Source organism: Aspergillus welwitschiae (genome assembly GCF_003344945.1).
Source record: "Aspergillus welwitschiae strain CBS 139.54b unplaced genomic scaffold BDQ94scaffold_15, whole genome shotgun sequence".
NCBI classification, from domain to species: Eukaryota; Fungi; Ascomycota; class Eurotiomycetes; order Eurotiales; family Aspergillaceae; genus Aspergillus; species Aspergillus welwitschiae.
Genome location: NW_020798709.1, coordinates 262196 through 282408, shown reverse-complemented (window position 1 = coordinate 282408; position 20213 = coordinate 262196). Strand labels below are relative to the sequence as shown.

At 51.2% G+C, this 20213-nt stretch overlaps 9 protein-coding genes across 9 annotated transcripts; 4 read left to right on the top strand and 5 right to left on the bottom strand.

Annotated features, from left to right (window-relative positions):
- The first annotated feature begins 867 nt into the window (after nucleotides 1-867).
- On the top strand, nucleotides 868-2487 carry BDQ94DRAFT_30755 (alpha/beta fold hydrolase). Its single transcript, XM_026775458.1, has one exon. It carries the CDS (start codon nucleotides 1013-1015, stop codon nucleotides 2231-2233), a length of 1221 nt encoding a protein of 406 aa, XP_026626562.1. The 5' UTR covers nucleotides 868-1012; the 3' UTR covers nucleotides 2234-2487.
- Nucleotides 2377-3518, bottom strand: BDQ94DRAFT_30750 (copper acquisition factor BIM1-like domain-containing protein). The gene is made up of 3 exons (XM_026775457.1): nucleotides 3183-3518; nucleotides 2809-3122; nucleotides 2377-2726 (listed from the first exon to the last, which is right to left on the bottom strand). Exons 1-3 carry the CDS (start codon nucleotides 3394-3396, stop codon nucleotides 2520-2522), a joined length of 735 nt encoding a protein of 244 aa, XP_026626561.1. The 5' UTR covers nucleotides 3397-3518; the 3' UTR covers nucleotides 2377-2519.
- Nucleotides 3519-3841: 323 nt separating this feature from the next.
- Nucleotides 3842-5862, bottom strand: BDQ94DRAFT_159337 (uncharacterized protein; the record flags this gene model as incomplete). The annotated part of the gene is made up of 6 exons (XM_026769065.1): nucleotides 3842-4138; nucleotides 4333-4363; nucleotides 5065-5278; nucleotides 5348-5441; nucleotides 5515-5695; nucleotides 5759-5862. The coding sequence occupies 6 exons, from the start codon at nucleotides 5860-5862 to the stop codon at nucleotides 3842-3844; spliced, it is 921 nt and encodes a 306-aa protein (XP_026626560.1).
- Nucleotides 5863-6040: 178 nt separating this feature from the next.
- On the top strand, nucleotides 6041-7228 carry BDQ94DRAFT_30720 (SRR1 family protein). Its single transcript, XM_026775456.1, has 2 exons — nucleotides 6041-6723; nucleotides 6798-7228. Exons 1-2 carry the CDS (start codon nucleotides 6192-6194, stop codon nucleotides 7142-7144), a joined length of 879 nt encoding a protein of 292 aa, XP_026626559.1. The 5' UTR covers nucleotides 6041-6191; the 3' UTR covers nucleotides 7145-7228.
- A 122-nt stretch (nucleotides 7229-7350) lies between these two features.
- bgt3 (putative cell wall glucanase) lies at nucleotides 7351-9870 on the bottom strand. The gene is made up of 2 exons (XM_026775455.1): nucleotides 7753-9870; nucleotides 7351-7702 (listed from the first exon to the last, which is right to left on the bottom strand). Exons 1-2 carry the CDS (start codon nucleotides 9654-9656, stop codon nucleotides 7558-7560), a joined length of 2049 nt encoding a protein of 682 aa, XP_026626558.1. The 5' UTR covers nucleotides 9657-9870; the 3' UTR covers nucleotides 7351-7557.
- On the bottom strand, nucleotides 9871-10693 carry BDQ94DRAFT_30690 (uncharacterized protein). The gene is made up of 2 exons (XM_026775454.1): nucleotides 10117-10693; nucleotides 9871-10057 (listed from the first exon to the last, which is right to left on the bottom strand). The coding sequence occupies exon 1, from the start codon at nucleotides 10544-10546 to the stop codon at nucleotides 10145-10147; it is 402 nt and encodes a 133-aa protein (XP_026626557.1). The 5' UTR covers nucleotides 10547-10693; the 3' UTR covers nucleotides 9871-10057; nucleotides 10117-10144.
- Nucleotides 10677-15391, bottom strand: BDQ94DRAFT_143279 (uncharacterized protein). Its single transcript, XM_026766198.1, has 5 exons — nucleotides 14970-15391; nucleotides 13697-13949; nucleotides 12535-13596; nucleotides 11443-12174; nucleotides 10677-11318 (listed from the first exon to the last, which is right to left on the bottom strand). The coding sequence occupies exons 1-5, from the start codon at nucleotides 15042-15044 to the stop codon at nucleotides 11116-11118; spliced, it is 2325 nt and encodes a 774-aa protein (XP_026626556.1). The 5' UTR covers nucleotides 15045-15391; the 3' UTR covers nucleotides 10677-11115.
- On the top strand, nucleotides 15368-15687 carry BDQ94DRAFT_30684 (uncharacterized protein). Its single transcript, XM_026775453.1, has one exon. It carries the CDS (start codon nucleotides 15400-15402, stop codon nucleotides 15610-15612), a length of 213 nt encoding a protein of 70 aa, XP_026626555.1. The 5' UTR covers nucleotides 15368-15399; the 3' UTR covers nucleotides 15613-15687.
- A 2254-nt stretch (nucleotides 15688-17941) lies between these two features.
- BDQ94DRAFT_143274 (uncharacterized protein) lies at nucleotides 17942-18989 on the top strand. The gene has a single exon (XM_026766197.1). It carries the CDS (start codon nucleotides 18205-18207, stop codon nucleotides 18469-18471), a length of 267 nt encoding a protein of 88 aa, XP_026626554.1. The 5' UTR covers nucleotides 17942-18204; the 3' UTR covers nucleotides 18472-18989.
- The last annotated feature ends 1224 nt before the right edge of the window (nucleotides 18990-20213 follow it).

Genomic DNA, 20213 nt, shown 5'->3' with positions numbered 1-20213 from the left:
TGGACATTCTCGACGGAGGTCGGGGTCGGAGTGAGACTGCGGAGGGCGGCGGCAGCGGCGGCGGAGGACAGGCTGCTGGAGGAGGGTTGAGATTTGAGGAAGGCATGGCTGGCGGCGGATTGGGCGGATTGTGAGGAGGAAGCAGAGAGGGGATGCTGAGCGTGTCAATGGAGGATGGATGAAGGTCGAGAGGATCAGCGGAATAGGAGACTCACCTGATGCTGAGAGGAGCTCCTCTTTCTGCGGAACATGGCTCAGGCGGTGCCCGAGTTCGGAGGGAGACGGAATTGCAATTAATTGTAAATTATTGTAGATCGTAAACGTCGTAGATTCGAGATGAAGGGAAAGAGAAAAGCAATGAACGGGCGTTGATATGCGAAGATCGGAAGGTGTCTATTTTTATTGATGGGCACGAAGGGAAAGGCAGCAAAGCAACGGGGGAAGAGAACGAGAGGCGGAGAAATGAACAGGAAAGGAGGGCGGCGAGATTAGCGAGGGGAGACGAGCAAGGAGGGGAGGGAGAATGCAGGAGAGGGAAATAAGGATGCAGCTCGGATGCAGACCGGGAGATGAAGAAGAAAAAGAGACGATGAACAGGAATGAGTGACGCAGCAGTTGGAGGGACAAACAGGAGAAAAAGTAAAGTTTGACCAAAGAAGCAGAAAGTCGGAAACAAAGTTGGGCTCTTGCGTCATGGAGCCGAGCCGGATGGATACCTTCTTTTCCTTCCCAACTGTTTTTCCTATCATCTTGATGAACCATCATCTATCCACACATCCATCATGAAGAGTAATCATCATCAAAATATGTAGTCGGTATATAGTAATTAACCTCGGGTCATCATCCTTGTTATCATCCATTAATTAACATCTGATCCCCCTCCTTGGTAATATACTTAACCTTCCCTTCCCCCTCTGCCCTTGAACCTTATACTCCCCATCCCACCTCGCCCTACTGACTATTTTACACATCCCATCTAAGAACATCATCATCATCATCATCCCCCAAAACCATGCCATCATCATCATCACCATCATCCTCCCTCCCCCTCCCCCCATCCATAACCTCCCGCTTCATCCCAACTACCCCCTCCCTAACCACCCACATCCTCGAATCCAACGCCCCCACAACCACCACTCCCTCCCCCCGCAAACTCATCCTCCTCCTCCACGGCTTCCCCGAACTCGCCTACTCCTGGCGCCACGTCCTCCCCCAACTCTCCTCCCAAGCCGGCGCGGACTACCACATCGTCGCCCCGGACGGGCGCGGGTTCGGCCGCACAACCGGCTGGGAAAGAGATGCCCCCAACTACACCGACTCGAACCTGACCACATTCACCGGGCTTTCCTTAGTCCGGGACGTGGTGAGCCTAGTCCATGCACTGGGCTACACGACCGTGGAATGCGTAGTCGGTCATGATGCGGGGGCCGTGACGGCTGCATTTTGTGCTGTCGCTAGACCGGATATGTTCCGGAGTGTGGTGCTGCTAAGTCATCCGTTTCCGGGGGTTCCGTCGCCTGTTATTCCTCCGGAGAAGGAGAAGAAGAAGAAGGAAGAAGATGATAGGAAAGAAGGGGACATACAAACCGATCTCAAAAGCCTCGGCCTGAAACACTACAAATGGTACTACTCCACCGAAAACGCAAGTCCCGAGATGGAGAATCCCGCTCAGGGTCTCCACGATTTCCTACGGGGATACTTCCACCTGAAGAGCGGATGTTGGGAAGGCAATAATCCCTCCAATATGGGACCTATCTCCTCGTGGACCGGGGAGCACTTAGCCAGAATGCCGGGGTATTATATCATGCCGGTGGGGTTGAGCATGCCAGAGACGGTGGAGGAGATGATGCGGCAGGCTGATGCGCAGGGAGTGTCGCGGAGTAAAGAGTGGCTCAGTGATGAGGAGTTGTCGGTGTATGTTGGGGAGTTCGCCCGTACAGGGTTCCAGGGCGCGTTGAATTGGTACCGGGTGAGGACGACGCCGGGGAGGCAATATACCTGGGATTGGGAGGTGTTTGCGGGTAGGAGGATTGAGATTCCGTGTGCGTTTTGCTCCGGGGAGAGTGATTGGGGGGTGTACCAGGAGCCGGGGGCGTTGGAGAATATGCGGAACGGAACGAGTTGTGGGGATTTGAGAGAGGTGAGGTTGATTCCTGGGGTGGGTCATTGGGCGCCGCAGGAGAGGCCGGAGGAGGTGGTGGAGGTGATTTTGGGGGTGGTGAGGGGGTTGTAGATATATACCCACTATAGTATCATGTTTGTGTAGTGATGGGTAGATGAATAATTCGTAGATGTTTAGGCTTCTGGGTATGTGGGAAATTGATTTGATATATAGTTATGTAATGAGTTCCAAATTACCATAACACCAATGGACATTAAACATGCAACTTCATTGCAAAACAGATCATCGTTGGATCACAGCCAAACGGAACATGGGTATAAGGAGAGTGTAAGGGTATGTATGGTAGGTATGTGCCAAATGACCATGGAGCAAAACAACATCAGAATATATCATCACATCACATCATGAACAATCCAAACACCACCATCACCAGCACCGGCACCACGGCCGTCAATCCGGGACTACTTAGCCGCGCCAGTGCCCCAGAGGTTGTCAGCGACTTCGAAGCAAAGACATACTTGAAGGCGATATCCGTCGAGTTGAAGCAGTTGTCTTTCGTCACCTCCTCGACGTCTTCAGGTTCCGCGAAGGTAATGTCCACACACTATGCAGTCAGTCAGTCAGTATTGATACCCAACGCAATCACACACGAAGGGCAGACGAAGAAGAAGTGGCCGTAGACATACATCGTAAAGAGCAGCACCATGCTTCGCCGCCAACACCACCTGGATCGTCGCATTATCACCCGGGCTCACACTCATATTGGCCGGCAGCGGCACCTGCGGCATACAGATGGTACCAGGGTAAGGGTTGTTGGTGGGACCTTCGATTTCAAAGACCGAGAGCATGGGGTTACTCATGTTGGGAGGGATGGTACCCCAGCCGATGTTGATGTAGACGAAGGCCGTCTCATGGCCGCGGAACCAGCCTGGTTGCACGGCGACAGCACCACCGGTGACAGGCCATTTGGTGCGGTTGCGGGAGGTGGCCATGCCACCACCTAATGGCAGTCAGATTGGATTACCTTTGAGACGCAATGAGGGTATGATGAGGTACATACAGGGATAGATCCATTGCATTCCATAGGGGTAGACATAAGAGCCGTTCTTCCAAGCGACACCCAAACCATTGGTCTCTTCGACCGTACCGTTGGTGTGCAGGTTGTTGCCTCGATATCCGGGGTAAGTGATGACGGTGTGAGCATTGACCAGGCCCAGCCACAGGAGGGTAAGGGCCGCTGTCCAGCGGGATATCGAGTCGCTGAAGGATCTCATTCTGAGGACGCCAGTGGAAGGATCAATAGAGAGAGGAGATAAAGAGAAGAGAAGATATACAGAATGCGCCAGAGGAGGTTCAGGATGTAACAGGAATAGCCTCTATCAACCTCAACTCATCAAGAGGAATACGAACACAGTCACGGCAAGCGATCCAGCACTGCAGGAAGAAGAATGATCATCATGAAACCAAGCCTTCCAGCAGCCGGCCGGGAAGAGGGCTGACAGGACTTTTTGAGTCGAAATGAAGAGGCCATGGCCGGTTCCTGCAATGGCGCTCACGGCCACCGGCATAGCGGGGAAGGCAAGCGATCTGGACGAGTCACAGCACAATGCGCGATGTGACAACTCCCGCAGGGGACAGCGGCGATTGGGGATGGATGGGATGAGTGACGGTTCCAACGGCAGAAGTTAGTTGATAGCAGAACTGGACCAGACTAGACTACTACTGGGGGGAGCGCGCGAAGGATTGCAAGAAGCAGATTGGCTGGGTGGAGAGACCAGGGAGGCGGGCTGCAAGAGACATCACAGCGACAGGGAGCAGTTCTGGGCTGTCATTCGCGGAGAGGCAGCAGATGGTAGCGCCGAGCATGGGTTGGAAGAGGGCACGAGAGGGCACAAGAGGAGGCAGAGGAGGGGGAGCGACGGGCGCTATCCGGGCAGGGCGCTTAGAGACCGACTCAGAGGGGCCGACGGGGAGGTGATCGCAGTGTGACGGGACGATCGCATGCAGCTTCTGACCCTCTAGTCTCGTTGCAGTCTCCTCAGCTAACTATCTTCTTCTACTAGTACTGCCCCGTCCCAGCGCTACTACAGAACTTTCTAATGGCTGCCAACCTTTCACGCTGTTTCTCATAGTCACTCCCGATTTCTCGACGACGGTGTTGGGGGAACTTGACTTTGCTATAGCCAATCAAATGAGAGAAACACCAAAACCGACTCAAATATGCTGTGATACCAGTAAAAGCTGGAGACGTAGTACTTTGCATTCGTTGTTCTGTATGATAACTGCTTCTTCAATGTCCAACAGTAAATGGAACCATGCGAGTTGCATTGGGAGCTGGACTAACGCTGATATTGTTGGTTTCCAGGCCGCTCATATGCTTACATGTAGCTAAGCGCCCAACCCCACCATAGTGTACTTTACCCATCTCAGTCCCCTCTGAAGCGTCGTGATCCAGCTTGCATGACAGGGAAGTCTATAGGTAATGTCTTTATCCGCTGTTCTTCCTCCTACTTGGTTTCGGGGCCTAGGATTGCACACTGCATAACTTCAGATTGATCATGATCTAGGCGCAGGTATACCTCTACCAGCCATGAAGATTAGCATAACAAGGAACGTCGGGGCTTAGCTACCACTATCTCTCCAGATCGTCCAAGATCCTTTCAATATTGTCTTTCATACTTCTATCGATTGAGGCTTCACTGCCTGTCAATATCGCATTCTTCATGTCTAACGAGCTACCGTCTAACATGTTTACCGAGTTGTTTTCAAGGAGGTTTACGGACCAAACCACAGGTATCACCACCAGGGTGTTTCGCTCAAGAGCAGTACACCGTATACTCAGAATAACATGGTTCAAGAGTTTGTGCCAGATATCCAGTCCAATCATTCTGCCCTCTGCCATACTGCGAGAGCTTTTGCGAGTTCCCAGTATGCAGCATTACTAGCCACTCAAGTCCCAGTCTACGATTCCACTGATGTTCCCATTGTGGACCATGATATTGAGGACACAAACATCTCCGTGGGTGAACACACTATTATTTCTTTGCTGGGAAGAAAGCATACTAGCTAAGACATTCTTGATATGACGTTTTGGTGCCCTGGATTGATAGGCATTGCTAATCGCATAAACAAAGCCGTCTTCCGAAAAGAGGGGTCCTTAGTGGCATCAGTACCTGTAAGTCAGATACTGGGTGACACTACTAGCCTAGCTCTTTATCCTAGAACCTCCCAGTATCAGATCAGCAACAGGGCCATGATCAACAGAGCCTATGGAGTTGCTGTGTTCAATCTGGTGAAGCCCATCCGAATACCCTTTCAGCTGGTTGGCAATTCGACACCTTTTATAACACTGCCATATACTTCCCAGGCCTTATCCAGACTCTGGCACTCACGTAACTCATGAATATATATTTATCGTAAAGACTCCCATAGTCTCCAATGTCTCGGTCTATGGGACAATGAGAGTAATAGGCATAAATCTTGGGCACTGGTACAGTTTCTGTATTTTGATCAACGAACATCATGCTTTTTGCCTCGTTTAGTGTGACATGAGAGCCAAAGGTATAAAGACAACTTCAGGCGATATCTTCACTATCTGTACACCGCCCCGTTGAATATAGTATTGCTGGGGTTTACTGTTGTGTTGATGCTGTCTGGATCGGGGCTGAGTAAAGGATATTGACTTGTGGCCCAGCGTCAACAGACTGGACAATCTGCTTTCCTTCTTCTGCAGTGGACATGATAGAGACATTTCAGATGCGATAAGTCCCTGCAAATATTGTATAGTAGCAATAGATAATGGAGAGCACAAAGGACCCGGACTAAGTAAGTAGTATGCCGCCTTATATGTCCAACAACCTCCGACCAATCAAACCCACCCACTTACCGCCCGCCCTCTCCCCTCTCCCCCTCCGTCACGTTCAAGTTTCTCCTCCACCATTCATGCATCTTCCCTCCCACCACCATCACCACCAACACCCGAAACCTCTTAGCACCAATCAATTCCACCGAACCCCAAACCCAACACCCAAAAGACAGGAACAGAAAATTAAGAGCAAGAACAAGCAAAATGCCCCACAGCTCCCGCAAAAAACACCCCAACAACTCCGCGCAAGCGCAAAAACGACTCCAAATCACCGACGCTACCGGCTGGACGCATGTCACCACCGGCGGCAAAGCGCGCCGCTGTGTGCGCACCACCACCACCAACACCAACCAACATTCCCAATTACCACAAGAAGAATCAATCTTCTTCCACCCCGCCGAAGCCCCTCCAACCACTACCCTCGAATCCCTTCAATCGCAATTCACCCAGATCCAACGAACGTGGAAAGATTCATCCGCCTGCGATGTAGTGGGGAAGACTTTACGCAATATCCTTCCGCATACAACAGATACAAATACGAATTCACCGATAGAGATCAATAATAATAATGATAATAAGAAGAAGAATAATGATAATGGAATAGATTCCATAATCTGCATCGGTCTCGGCAGTCCGAGCGGGTTCCTCCGCGGAGGATGGGTCGATCGGCGACTAGTCTCGCTGTATCAGTTGGCTGCGTTGGTGGATGTTATGGCTTCTATCTCTTCTTCTTCCTGTAAGTATTGGCCCTCCTCCTATGATCTCTCTCCTATACTTCATCTATCTAAACCACCTACTCCACTTCAATAGCTCCAACAATAAAAACCTACGCTCAAGACCCTGTCTTCAACACCCTCGACACATCCCTCCTCTCTAGCCTCGATATAACCGTCCTCGAGTCCCCGCATGCCTTCGAAAAAGTCACGTCTCGTACATTCCTCTTCTGTCCTGGTGCGGAGCGCACACATCTGGAGCAAATGCTGGCCCTGGATCCGGCGTTTCTGTTTGGGGGTCCGTTGGAGGATGTCGAGTCGGAGGTGGTGAGTGCGTTTGTGAAGAGGAGGGGGTCGGTAAGGGTGCCGCTGTTTGAGGCGCAGGAGCATGCGTTTTGGAATATGCGGGTTTACTATCCGTTGGAGAGGGAGGGTGAGGTGTAGTAGTATATGATATGGGGTAGCGTCTAGATATGGTGGGTCGTGATGAAGGTGGATGACTGTGACAGTCATCTGCTAACTACAAGCCTACGCGATGCGCTGCGGTATCCATTGCAACAAGGGTCGTATTGTCAGCCCTATGTGGATCACACGCTATATACAAACACGCCACTAACCACCTCGCGTAAAATGGCGTCGTGACACTCGTCGGAATGCCGCGCAAAGGAATGACGGCAGCCGACCCATGCACCAGCTCAATAGAATACAAGTCCCAGGACAAAGCTCTAACACCGCAAGGAATCCACAGCAGAAATCGATCAGTCGTAATGCATCATAACACATGATGTATGTCGGATATGTTGTGTACATTTCATCCATCATCACTTTCATCAGGAGGTGTAGAGACGTATCGGCGTTCACGTAATCGTCTTGCCGCCACAATCGGGGATCTTGACGCCCGGCTTCAGATTGCGAGCCGAGTCCATCAGCCCCCATTTGTCTTCCCACTCCTGGCCGGGCGTGTTGTACTGGACCTTCCACGGCTCATCGAAAGCCTCGAACCTGCATATGTTTTAGCCAAGTCTTACCAATGAGGACATCTGCGAACATACCAGAAGTACTCTGTGCCATTGTCCAAAGCCTGACACACCCACTCCGACAGGAACTGGTTCAGCTCATCGATGCCCGCCACGGCGCCCTGCTTGTCATTCTGACACTTGTTGTCGGACCCACAGTCGTTCCCTCCTCCCGTCGGCCACCCCACCTCTGATATGATCTGCTGTTTGTTCGTTCCCGCTGTGAGTGGGGTGTCATGCGTCTGCCAAAACGTCCATGTCCAGCTGGCAGCGTCGTCAATCTCTACTCCTCCGAAGAACGGATGAATGTTCGACATGACAAAGTCGGCCGCGCTGACTAGCTGTGCATTCCAATTGTCGCCCAAGTCTGAGGTGCCCACTGGGAGGTCAATATTCTTGTCTTTGAAGTGGTCTTTGACATCGTTAATGTAGCCGATCAGATTCGTTTCTGCACTCGCCACGTCCGAGCCTGCTCGATAGAGGGCTTCATTACCGACAATAGCTCCTTTGAAAATAGAGGTGTCGTTCGCATTTTCCACGATCTTATACAATTGGCTGATCTGGCGATCTGTAGTCGTTGTATTGGTATCAATCCACACGCCCAGCCAGAGCTTCATATTAGTCAACTGCAAGCGGTCAATAGCCTCGAGGACCATCTCGGTCTGATTGCAGTCGGTGCCGTAGAGCCTGATAGTATTAGTCAACTGCGTAAGCACCGCCAGGTCGCGCGTAACGTTATTCTGCGACGGAGGATATTGGAGGCACAGTGGATACTGCACTCCCCACGGGGTATAGTCGACACCGGGAAACACTTTGTGGAGGTTCTTGTTGTTCATGAGTGCTTTGATCTCGTCGGAATCCTTGTCAAGCAAACCATCACCTTTGTCCGAACCACCAGACCCTGTGCCTGATGATGACGATGACGACGACGATGTATCACCGTCGTGTTCCTGATGGCCTAGAATACCGCCGACAGCGCCCCCAACAATAGCTGCCACGATAACCGCCGCCAATATGAGCCCAACAATCCAACCGCGCTTACGGCTGCCTCCTCCAATAATGTGCCTACCGCCTTGTGCCTTTTCGGCTCCTCCCAGACCACCTCCAATGTCTGAATCGTAGAAGGGACTAGGTTCTTCTCTCTTAAACAGCGCCCGGAATTTCCCAAGAAACCCCCCAGCAGCCGCTGCGCCGGCGACACCTGTACCAGGTACGTTGGCGTTCGATCTGTAGTCCGCTGCTCCCTTCGGGTGGACTGGGAAACCATCATCGCCGTCGTCAGCGATATCATCCGGATTGATGACCAGCGGGTAGTCGTGAGAACTATAAGCCGAGTGCCGCTGGTACGGTCCAGCATCCACGCCTTGGTACGGACTATCGAAGAAACTACGTTGGGAAGGCGTCGTGCCCGGCGTGCTATGTTCGGCAAAAGGCGCGCCAGCACCAAGCCCGGTATGCGAGCTGTAAGAGTCGCGATACCTCACCGTCTCTGAACTGGGATAGATGTCTCCATCTGGCGGAGCAGGTATATAGGGGTTATCGGAGCCGGTGGTATTGAAATCCCGTTCTGCGGGGAGATTGCGTACTGGCACATCTGTTTCCCTAAAAGCGTCAACTCCACTCTGGCGATTATGAGAATTGGCCACGCCAAGAGCGATACCACTGATTCCGCCACCCACAGAGGCCGGCCCTAGATTATCCATCCCCGGCGTAGAGGTCATGTGGCGCTCCAGGGTCTGACCCTCCGGGACTGACACCAGACCTCGGTCGAATGGCCGATTCTGCGCTTGAACCCCAGCAGATAGCGGAGAGACGTCGCCATACGATGTACTGTAGAGGCCGTCTTCTGCGGATCGGAGGGGTGAAATCTCTCGCTCATCATCTCTCAACAACGCATCGTCGCCGCGACTGTAACTAAAGGACCGGTTCACGCCGGCCATGCTGAAACATGTGACGAGGAATTCTTTTGAATGATTGTTAGGAAAATATCGCAATAGGAGACACAATAGATATAATAATAGGGTACTGAGCTAACTGGCGACGAAGGAAGAGGAGGGCGATAGATGAGGAAGAGTCACTAGTAGTAGGAGGAGCAGTAAAAGGAAGAAAGAGAGAGCACCGTGCAAGACCCAACTAAGACAGCCAAACGAACGAGGCAAGGGCAGAAAAAGCGGTCTCCGGGCAGGTAGTAGTATGGTGCCCCAACCAGGTCGCAGGGTGTTGCTTCTAAATCAAGAACAAGTCTGACAGCCCGCCGGAACCACGGTTCCTTCGTTTACAGACGATCCCGTGGGAGTCACCCAAGGTTGGCCGAAGTTGTGGACCAGTGAACTGCGACGGGCTATTTTTCGACGCAATTGTCAGCATACCACCGAAGAGAAAAGGAACGCAGCCACGAACTCAATCAAGTTTGAATGCAAACTAGATCCTAGACTAAGTTTCGGGGTGTCTTGGATTCGGGACGTGAGGGGGTGAAAGGATGGATGGAGAAGGCGGATATGAAAGAGAAACAACCACGCCGGGAAGAAAGGTGAATAATCGTTACTCGGATGGGTAGTAGATGAAGGGAAATCGAAAGATGGGTAGATCGAGTGACTGCATGCGGCACAGAAGCAGTGGAGAAAACACCCCAGCTTCCATGGCGACGAGCAGAAGGTTGATGGATGAAGGTTACTGTTCGTGGAGGGGGAGCGGCGGTGACCCCGACAACCACTAGACTGCAAGTAGTACTGTATGGTGTATGGCTGTATGGAGTGTATGTAACTGTGCCCTGAAATGGGAAGCCAAACGTCGTACTAAACGCCAGGGTCCAGCAGCCACTAAGCCGCATCGGGTCAGGGTCTTTCCCCGGTTGGTCCACTGCCGCTCCGACCTAATCGGAATCGGGGTTGCACGTGCCCGCCCAGATGCACTGAATGCGGCAGACGAACCAATTAACCTTGTCTGGTCCCGTACTCTTTCGGGGTTTCATTTGACACCCAAGAGAAAGTGGAAAGAAAAGAAAAAAACACCTTACCATCATTCACATTCAAAGTTTCATCACATCATTCATAATATTGTTTTCGTAGTAAGGGCAGCCGTCAAATCATCATAATCATGTCAAGAACAACAAAAATCATCGAAATCATCGAAATCCAACGCCCGATCCATCAGACCGCCATATCCCCGTCCCCCTTCTTGGACTCCCTCCCAATATCTATTACTTTACATAGCGGCCCATGATCGCTGTCGGTCCCATCAGCATAACCTTGAGGGACAACCCGGCAGAAGGATCAGGCGAACTGGGACAAATAAACGAGTGACAAGGTCAAAAGTAAACATCTCCCTAAGACAACGATCAGGGATACGGTAGCACTGAATAAAAATAGAAGGAGAAGATGAGAGTTCCAAGTGCATGGGTCAAGCCTCGACCTCTTCAGCACTGCGCTGCGAGGCAGACAACCCATGTGCACCGGCACCCCGAGTCGGGCCTCCCGCTGCCCGTCGCCTACGCTCGAGGAATCGTCGTTTTCCAGCCCGGGTCTCGAAATGCCGGGGAATGGATGTCGGATCTTGGCCGGCCGCCAGCATCGTACTGCGCATCTTATTTCGGTACGCGTCAACTACATTCCCGGCACGGGTCAAAGATTAGTCACAATCACGGTATGCCTTCCGTCGCCAAGGTGGGGACTGCATGGCCAACATGCAGGCGACGCAAGGGATGTAGGAGGAGGGAAGATCACGCACGAGATCGCTGCAGGAACAGCATTCGCCCCGCAAACACTCGACTTTGGCTCCAACTCATTCGGTAGCCTAGGTCGTTCAAGAGCACCTCTCTTCTGCGTCGTCCCCGGGATAGCCGGGGAACCGCAATCTCTCCTTCACCATCAATCTGTGGTGCAGGAACCATGACCCTCCCCACGGTCGGGCTGTCATCGTCATCTGCATCGTCACCCTCATCCGCCCCAATGTGGTCCTTGATATATCGATTTCCGGGCACGACCCGACCCGGGTCCCTCATCTGAACAGGGAAGTATGTCCGGGGGTATATTGCATTAGACATCCGGTAGGAGTCTGGAATCTCGTCCATGTCAACCTGGTCCAACATGACCTTGACACGCACGCGACAACCCCGCTGGTTATCATCCACCAGGATGAACTTGCGGCGCTTGCCCTCGGGAAGTGTGCCAAACAGCGCGTCGCTGCTTGGATTGCGCTCGTCATCGTCATCGTCCACTTCTTCGATCCGGTTCGAGGAGGTCGCAATGGTCGGATGGCGTCCGAGAGACCCAATGCCACTATCTCGGATAAGTGGCGGTATTGAGGGACCCCTTGGTCCCCCGGAGGCAGTCGCGGGAGTCGGATAGGAAGGGTAGCCATGGAACACCTGCGCCGTGCGGATGTCCGTCGGCGATGGTCCGGGTTGAAGACCATCCGAGACGGGTGGACGACTGGTACCGTTCGCATAGTCAGTGGTACCTATTATGTATGATAGGACAATATATAAATTAGCCTACGCAAAACTGTAGGTGGCACGTCATGTTTGAAAGCACAGCGGGGTACAGCGTCAACGTAGCATAACAGGCGAAACATAAACCGGGTATGGGCGGAACAACAAGTAGCAGAAACGACAAGAGCCTCTCCAGACCAAATAGAAATACATGGGGTACGGTATCCATATCTCTTGGTAGAAAGCACACCAAATTCACGTCCGTTTGGTGGCGATCTGCCTACGTAGACATGGCAAAAACATCGAAACAATACAAAACAGACCGACATGAGCACCGTCGATTCATTCAAACAGTGTCAGACAAGCACATCATGCGTGGTGGAACATACCGCTAGCTTCTTCGTGGCCTGCACTTCCTTCTGGCTGAGCATGGTGGTGATGTAGCTGAGGGGGCCCCATGGGCAATGGCCCTAGGCTGGGACGGGGGCCGGGGGCCGGCATACTAGCACTTGTCATCCCAGGGCCAACAGGTGTTGAAGGAGCCATATGAGGCGGAGGCACAGGCATCCCCTGTCGCTTGTTAATCTTGGCCATTCTTCTCACACGCCTGCTCCGGAGTCGAGGGTCCTGGTTGCTATTCCTCCAGCTATCCACTGCCCGCTGAATCAACCCACGCTTGCCTCTCAGCGCCGGGTTAAGCTCCGCCAAAGCCCACCCAACAGCATTACATTCAGTCTCGTATACCAGCCGATTGCCTCTGTACTGGTCCTTGCTGCAGCAGGCTCGAGGATAAACGCAGTTCTCAGTCTTGAATTCCTGGCTTAAATTATCCACGTTCACAGACTCAACATCACAGCGGATTGTGTACTCCATCTTTACACGGTCCCGGGAGTACTCAAAGGCGATCCACTGGACACCATTGCTATCTTGTCGGACGACCAGGGGGGTGGTGGCAGGAATTGGTCCTGGTGCCGCACTAGAGCTGGCCCCGACATTGGAATTTTGATGATGAACAGCACTTGCCGATAAAGGCGCACCACTAGCAGCCGAGTGAGGGGGGTTTAGCATCGTTCTCTGAGGGGGCGTAGGCTGTTGTGCCCCCGCTGAATTAGGACTACTTGACAAGTTCCCCGTTGGGGCCTGAGCTGGATGGTGTGGTAGCTGCGCGGTGCTTGTCGGATGGGGCACCATCAATGGTTGAGTCGTAAGAGGATGCTGTTGCGGAGACGTATTCGGTCCGTAGGGTGGAGGCTGCACTGGGTTCATGGGCGAGTATGGCGGATAGCCATACATTTGCGAGGTCATCTGAGGCGATTGTGTGTATATGCCGCGATTATGCTGTTCATGTGTTTGGGAAGCTACTGATGCAGGCGAGCTGGATTGGGGCGTATGGTAAATCGGGGGATATGGCCGCTGCATTTGCGTTGCTGTAGCCATCATTTCTGGCGGTCCTAACAATAAATCAGCCTTTGTGGCTTGGACACACCAGTGCAACCTTTAGAGCATATTTTGTTGTCGCTGCTGCTGTGAACACCATTACAACTCACTTACCGCTTGACGAGTACTGACTGGGTGCACTTGCTGTACTATAAGATGAATGAGATGAATAGTACGATTGCTCTGATGGCGGACCGTAGGAGTGCGGGTGATGTATGACTCCGTTTCCTAAGCCGTGAGGTGCGTATGAGCCAGAGGGTAGGGTAGTTGAAGGTTGATGTGGCGATTCCGGTTGTTTCTGCGGCTGGACCAGCAGAGTTGGTCTAGGATGCTGAAGATGCGGCGGTTGTGGGCCGGGATGGCGATGCTGAGATCAAATGAGTGTTAGCGCTGGAACCCGTATGCTTCTCAAAACAAGTTTCCGAACCCGGGGCTGAATCTTTTGCTGCTTGTGATATGCTCAAAGAAAATCCTCAGAAAGTATGTGAAAGACATGAAACAATGTAGTTGGATCAGAAACTGCACTTGGGAACACAAATCAGAGGGAGTTGCTTATTCCATAAGCATGGTAGAACCCCAGACACACACATGTAGTCGAAGGTCTGTAGAAGGCAGCCTGATGCGTATATGGCCGCATACAGGCAATAAGGGAAGCACATGTCACAGGCAAGCATCGTTGGTAGTAGTTGGCAACTGTGGACCTATCCGCGCCCCTTAAAGCCCCGGTGGATATGATGTCCATTTTGCTGATGATCTGTGTCTTCAGGCAACAAAAATCATTTCCCTTTATCGCCTCCAAGGGAACGCGTAAGGGAAGAAGACACGTGGGGTCCGAATCAGATTCATAGTTTGGTCAAACAGTCAAAGCCGAGTCAGCGATGACTTTCTGCAGGCGCGGCTAGAGAGCGTGACAGAGGTGGACATGACCCGCGCTCAAGGGACTCTCCGGCCCCATTGGCGGCTCTAGTATCGTAGGGCGTTGAAGAATCTTCCGATTGTCGAGGATGAGACCACGGGGTGTTCGACGGATATCGGAAGACAAGGCGTCCGTGTATTGACTATTGGAGCATTGCGGGAAACGTCATTGCGGTGAAAGCAGGCGACCCGGCCAGATTATCGTATACGGTCTCATCGAGCAGGGAAACATGCTCTACCCAAGATCGAAGGTTCACATACTCCCGGGTTCTCCCCAGTCATGCGAAGTCGGCCGGGTTGTCCTTGGATGTAGACAAAGGCATGGATCGATGCAGGCATGAGAGGCAAAAGACAAAGATAGGGAAGGTCGGAGAAGGGGGAAAAAAAGAAAATATTGGAAAAGAAAAGAAAAGAACAATATCACAAGTAGAAAAGCACGGTTCTAGCACTCAAGAAGTGAGAATACACTCACAGGATCTTCCACGGGCTCGTCCTTGTACTTTGGTGCAGGTGGATGAGCTAGGTCAGTCTGAACCATGCCGGTCATGACTGACCTCGAATGGTCTGGGATGGTATTCCTTTTTTATTTTTCTTGTTTCCAGTTGCTTCCGTCCTTCAATGGCTTCAGCTCATATATAAGGGGAGTCTAGAGAAAAGACATAAAACAAAGTTCAGCTTGGGTGCGGGAGAGAAAGAAGGATGCGCGTAAGAAGATAGTCCGGAGGGGGTGGCCCAGAAACGGGAGTGGAAGGGATATCTAGACTAGACTAGAGGAGAGCTTATGAAAAGGAAAGCTAATGAGAGGCTGAAGGGTAACGGTAGTGGCTCGTTGGTCCGTGTGGTTCTGAACTGGGGGAGGGGAGGGAGGGGGGGGGGGGAGTGGAAAGGAAGGGGGCCTGGTAATGATGGGCCTGGATAAACGGTGCAATGCGAGTGCAAGTGTAATGTGGAGGGTCCAGGGTCGTTATTTAGCTGCGCTGGAGACCCATCCTTCAGTCAGAGGAGTTGTCCACCAGCTAGCTATTCCGGAACAGGTATGGGGGGAGATGAAGAAGTCTGGAAGAAATAAATTAAAGCAGGGAGAAGGGGGGCGGAAGAGAATGAAATTAAAATAAAAAAAGAATTAAATGAAAAAGATTAAGGGTAGAAAATAAAGGGAAATCAAAAACTAAAAAAGAAATAGGGAAGAAAACAGACAGTGACGGAGGGCAGGACAGCGTCAGAGGGATGCACTGACTAGTGGGGATATCAGGATGAGCTTGTAACTAGCGGGAAGGTGGTGTAATATTGACCAGGATGGATGCAGGACGCAGGAGCCAAACGCGAATGCGACACTTTGAAGGGTCTCTGAAGAGAATTGACTCGAACAAAGTGACTCCTGACGACAGACAGGCGCAATTGAGAAAATGAAAGAGACGGCTGACCCGATGAACTGTCTTCGAGGGGATGATTTGCAGCATGCAGTGACAGACTCAAATCCAAGATTTAATGGTGGCAAAAGTAAAATCACATAATCAATGGGGTAAAAACTGTAGAATGCTTGGGGAGGAGAGAGTGAGAGGGGGAGAGAGGAAGAGGGCCAGTAGACGCCGAGTACGGCATACAGTAGGGGACTTTTCTTCGCAAAAGAAAAGAAATAACCAGATGCAGCGGATGACGGTTTGCCTGTAGGCCACCACCGACATGGCTGCGACCCCGGGAATTGTTTGACGATAAGAACCGTGGGTAGTAGGGATGACTGGCAAGGAAATAAGGCGTACCTTTGGCCCGTCGAGGTTCCAACTAGGAAAAACCGGCCAACAAAACTGGCAACTGAACCAGAGTAGCAGCGGTATGAGGTATGAGGGATGATGGGGCAAAGCTTAAAGAGTTGGAAAAAGAAAGGTAGAACAAAGACAGCAGACAAAGAATCGGAAGCAGCCGCCAAGCGTCGCGATCTCAAAACTTTGAGGAAGGCAAGTAGATGAGGTTCCGTTGTTTTGCTTGCGTTTTTGTACTTGGAAATGAATGTGGTGACCAGAAATGGATCGGAGACAAATGCGCCAGTGAGAAGAGTGAGCCAAAAAGGGCGAAGTTGGTGGTTCTGGAGAAGTATCTACTGATCATCCGTTTGTCGAACGGTGTATGTACCGAGAGTAAGTGCTCTATGGTCAGTGGTAATCCGCATAGATTCTCTCGCCTATCAGGCTGCAGACGACTAATTATAACAGCCCGAGGAATAATCTCATGAAATTGAAATTACTGTGACAATCATGGCTTGCAAGCTGCCACTTAGGAGCCATGAGCAGTGGAGGGAGAACATGCAGCTACTTTTACCTACTTGGTAGTAGGTAGCAAGCACCTGCCACCCACACCACCCTAGACAAAGTGGGTGTGCGGGTGTGTGTGCATCCGGCCGGGTGAGTGTCAATATGGCCGTGACAGATCGTGTTGGCTGAGATTATTAATCAGCTGTCATTCATTTTCATTTTTTGCTTCTTTTTTTTTTTTTTTTTTTTTTTTTTTTTTTTTTTTTTTTTTTTTTTTTTTTTTTTTTTTTTTTTTTTTTCGTTACAAATTTTTCTTTTTCTTCTTTGCATTAACTTCGCCCATACAAGGCTATCTTGAGTCATTTGCCAGTCATCTTTGACCTGCTGTCTCTGCAAGTACAATAAAAATATTACAAACCCCCGAATTTGTTTCAAAATTAAATCCATGAGGGGGAGAAGGGCATTTACAATGTCGAGGATAATGGTTAGTGTTAGATGGACGAAAAGGGAAAATGGGAAAGGCAAGGGGAACATAAAATAAGGGAAAAAAAACAAATGGAAAAAGAAAATTTCCCATTGGCATGTTGGCTCCAATACCCACACAGGTTTTTTTAGGTTTGGAAGAGAGGGCAGAAAATGGATGGTCTGGATTAATGAAGATTGGCGCCGGGAGGATTAGGCACAGTACAGTAGCCGTTGTTAGTTTGATGGGTAAATAGTCGGATTGAACGGCATCATCCAAACATCTTGTATACATGCGGAGTATAATTCTCGTCTTCGGGAAATAACTGGATATGATAGGTTTGAGAGAACCACTTGGTCGAGTCCACTGTCGAAGTGGGATCTCTCAGAGATTCAATCCAGGTACCACTGGTTAAGAGCTTGATTCCCACCCACACGAGTCGCTGCCTGGGATATGGCCGACCCCCCCCGGTCAAGCTTGAAGGGTCATAGTTTAGAGCTCACAATAGTGATCATTATTGATAATGAGCTGCTGAAATGGCACTGTGGATTGACAAACCACAACCGCCATGCCCTGAACAGCCCAGCCCAACTCCACTTAGTAGACATGGCCTGTGACGCTGGCTCGATGGATCGGCCCAGTCACCACAGCTCTAGCCATCAATTGATCCCGCGATAGTGCTGATGATCCTGTCATGGAGGACGTTATTTTCGTTGTTGCCATTGTTTGTGTTTGCTGATATGGGTCAAAATGTTCCAGGCAATTTGTTTAATATCCTCTTCTTACCTGTTGAATAATTCCGGTTCAGTTAAATTGCGGCCTATTGTTGATTTTCTTATCCTATTACCTTTTTCACAAGCCCAATCTGTCAATTTGATTTGCCATTTGTTTCCTCTCCGAGGATTTTAGCCCCATCTGCCTGCCTGTTTTTCTTCGTTCGCGGGACATCCAGTCAATATTACGGAATACGCGACTCGATCTGGTTACATTCCGGTATGAGAACGACCGATCTGACTTGCTGCTGTCAGCCTTGTTTCCACATCTCAGAGGCGCCACTCAACGAATGGCACCCCTCCCGAGGCCCCCCATCAATCAAGATCAACTACCACACATACACACAAAGACCAGTGAAATTTGAGGTATTCCGTACGCCCCAACGAATTCGAATTTGGTTGATTGCTTTTTTCCTATATTTCCTTTATAGTTATTTTTATCGTATTCTTTTTTCCTTTGCTCTCTTCGGGATGACGAGGGTTTGGTAGTTTGCGAGTTGATGCTGTCACTAACCGTCCAATCCTATCCATCCCTCATCGGCCCGGTTCAAATAAACTTGAGACAGCCTAACGGTGTCCGGTCGAGTGAGTTATTACTCACCCTTCCCATGCGGATGATGTTGCTGCTGATGATGCCGCTGAAAGGAGGGTAATGACAGTGTAACCCCAGCTCTTGGGCTGGAAAGCGGCCGATCAATCATTGGCACTTCGGTGGGCTCCTGATCCTGCCGCTTCCCGGCGACTAGCTTCCTGCATCATGCTTCCCAAGACACCTTCATACGTTGAGAGGTGATGAACCTACTCCTACCCTTGGGCGATCGAATTCATCCTTGAAGCCAAGTGCGGTGACCAAGGTCAGGAGGAGCCGGTACGCCCCGGATGGGCCGACGGGGCCGTGGCCACAACACCACTTTATTATTGTAAGGAAGGGTCATGATTTGATTCTCATTGATGGGGCGCGGCCCAAGGTTTCTTTCTCTCTTTCTCTCTCTCTCTCTCTCTCTCTCTCTCTCTCTCTCTCTCTCTCTCTCTGTGTCTCTCTCCATATTCTCAGCCGGGACGCTCATTCAGTCAGCCTGCCAGAATTCACGGGACAGCTCCACTGAGGCTTCCGTGCAATCAGACGGCAGCTCCACCGTTAGTGGGACTTGGCGATTGGGTGGGATGGGGAGTGAAATCAAAGAAAGTGGTGCTTCGACGATTCTAGCCTCCCGGAGAGCAAACTAAAGCAAACTGGCCAGATAAGTTAAGTTACTTCCTTTTTCCAGCCACACTGTTACAGCGCAATTCTTCTGGCCCATGCCCGCCAGAAAATGGGGTTTCCGCTGTTCTTTTCCCGTTCGAGAAAAGCATAAGAATGTCCTCGTGCTCCCACTCCCATGTGAAGTTTGAATCGGACGGCACAGAAGACCTCCCGTCATGGTTGTCTCGGATGATAAGTTTAAAAAGGGGGACCGGCCGATGCTGTGTCCGCAGCACCAGCAGCACCAACAATGGGAAGGTCTACCACTCCCTCGACGTGCAGGAGCTAAAGTAAGCATGCCGTGTACTTTGCTGCAGCCAGACTGCAACTGTTGGGACGCCTTTTGTCCGATGGCGACAGTGGTGAACTACCACCTCTGTGCGGCGTAGTAATTGAAGGGGGACTGGACTAGCTAGCTGTCGAGCACGGAGTACGTGGAGAACCAACAAAGGAGGGGTCGGATTCGGGTCTGGTGTAGCTTGTGGGGAGCTCCAGACTCAGCTCTGGTCTCTCCAACATGCTGCTGCTCCGGCTTCTCCTCATCCTCCATCCACTCAATCCACCGTTAGCCCGTCGGTTCGGGCCATAACATATCATTGACGCCATCGCAGGAATACTAAGATTACTGAGTGGGTAGCTGGGTTTGTCTTCTCCTTCAGGGAACCGAAAAGGGACACAGGAGACTTGCCAGACGGGGGATAGTGGAAAAGGTCGTCGTAATCCACGCTCTCCCTCTTTTGGGCAAGTTCGCAAACGCTGAGTTGCTGCGCCGCCCAGTCGCAAATCTTACCCTCCAGGAGGCCATGTGTGTGGCATGCTCACCACCTTAGCTGCCTTTAGCGTCGGGTTGGTGGAGTCCTTGGGCTGAACGCAAGCAACGGTGTCAGACCTTCTAACTCCCTGTCATTGGTATTACTCGTTGTGATCGATGCAGGGTGCTAAAGTCCGCGTTCACACTATGTGGTAGTTCCGTGACTCCCCCCCCCCA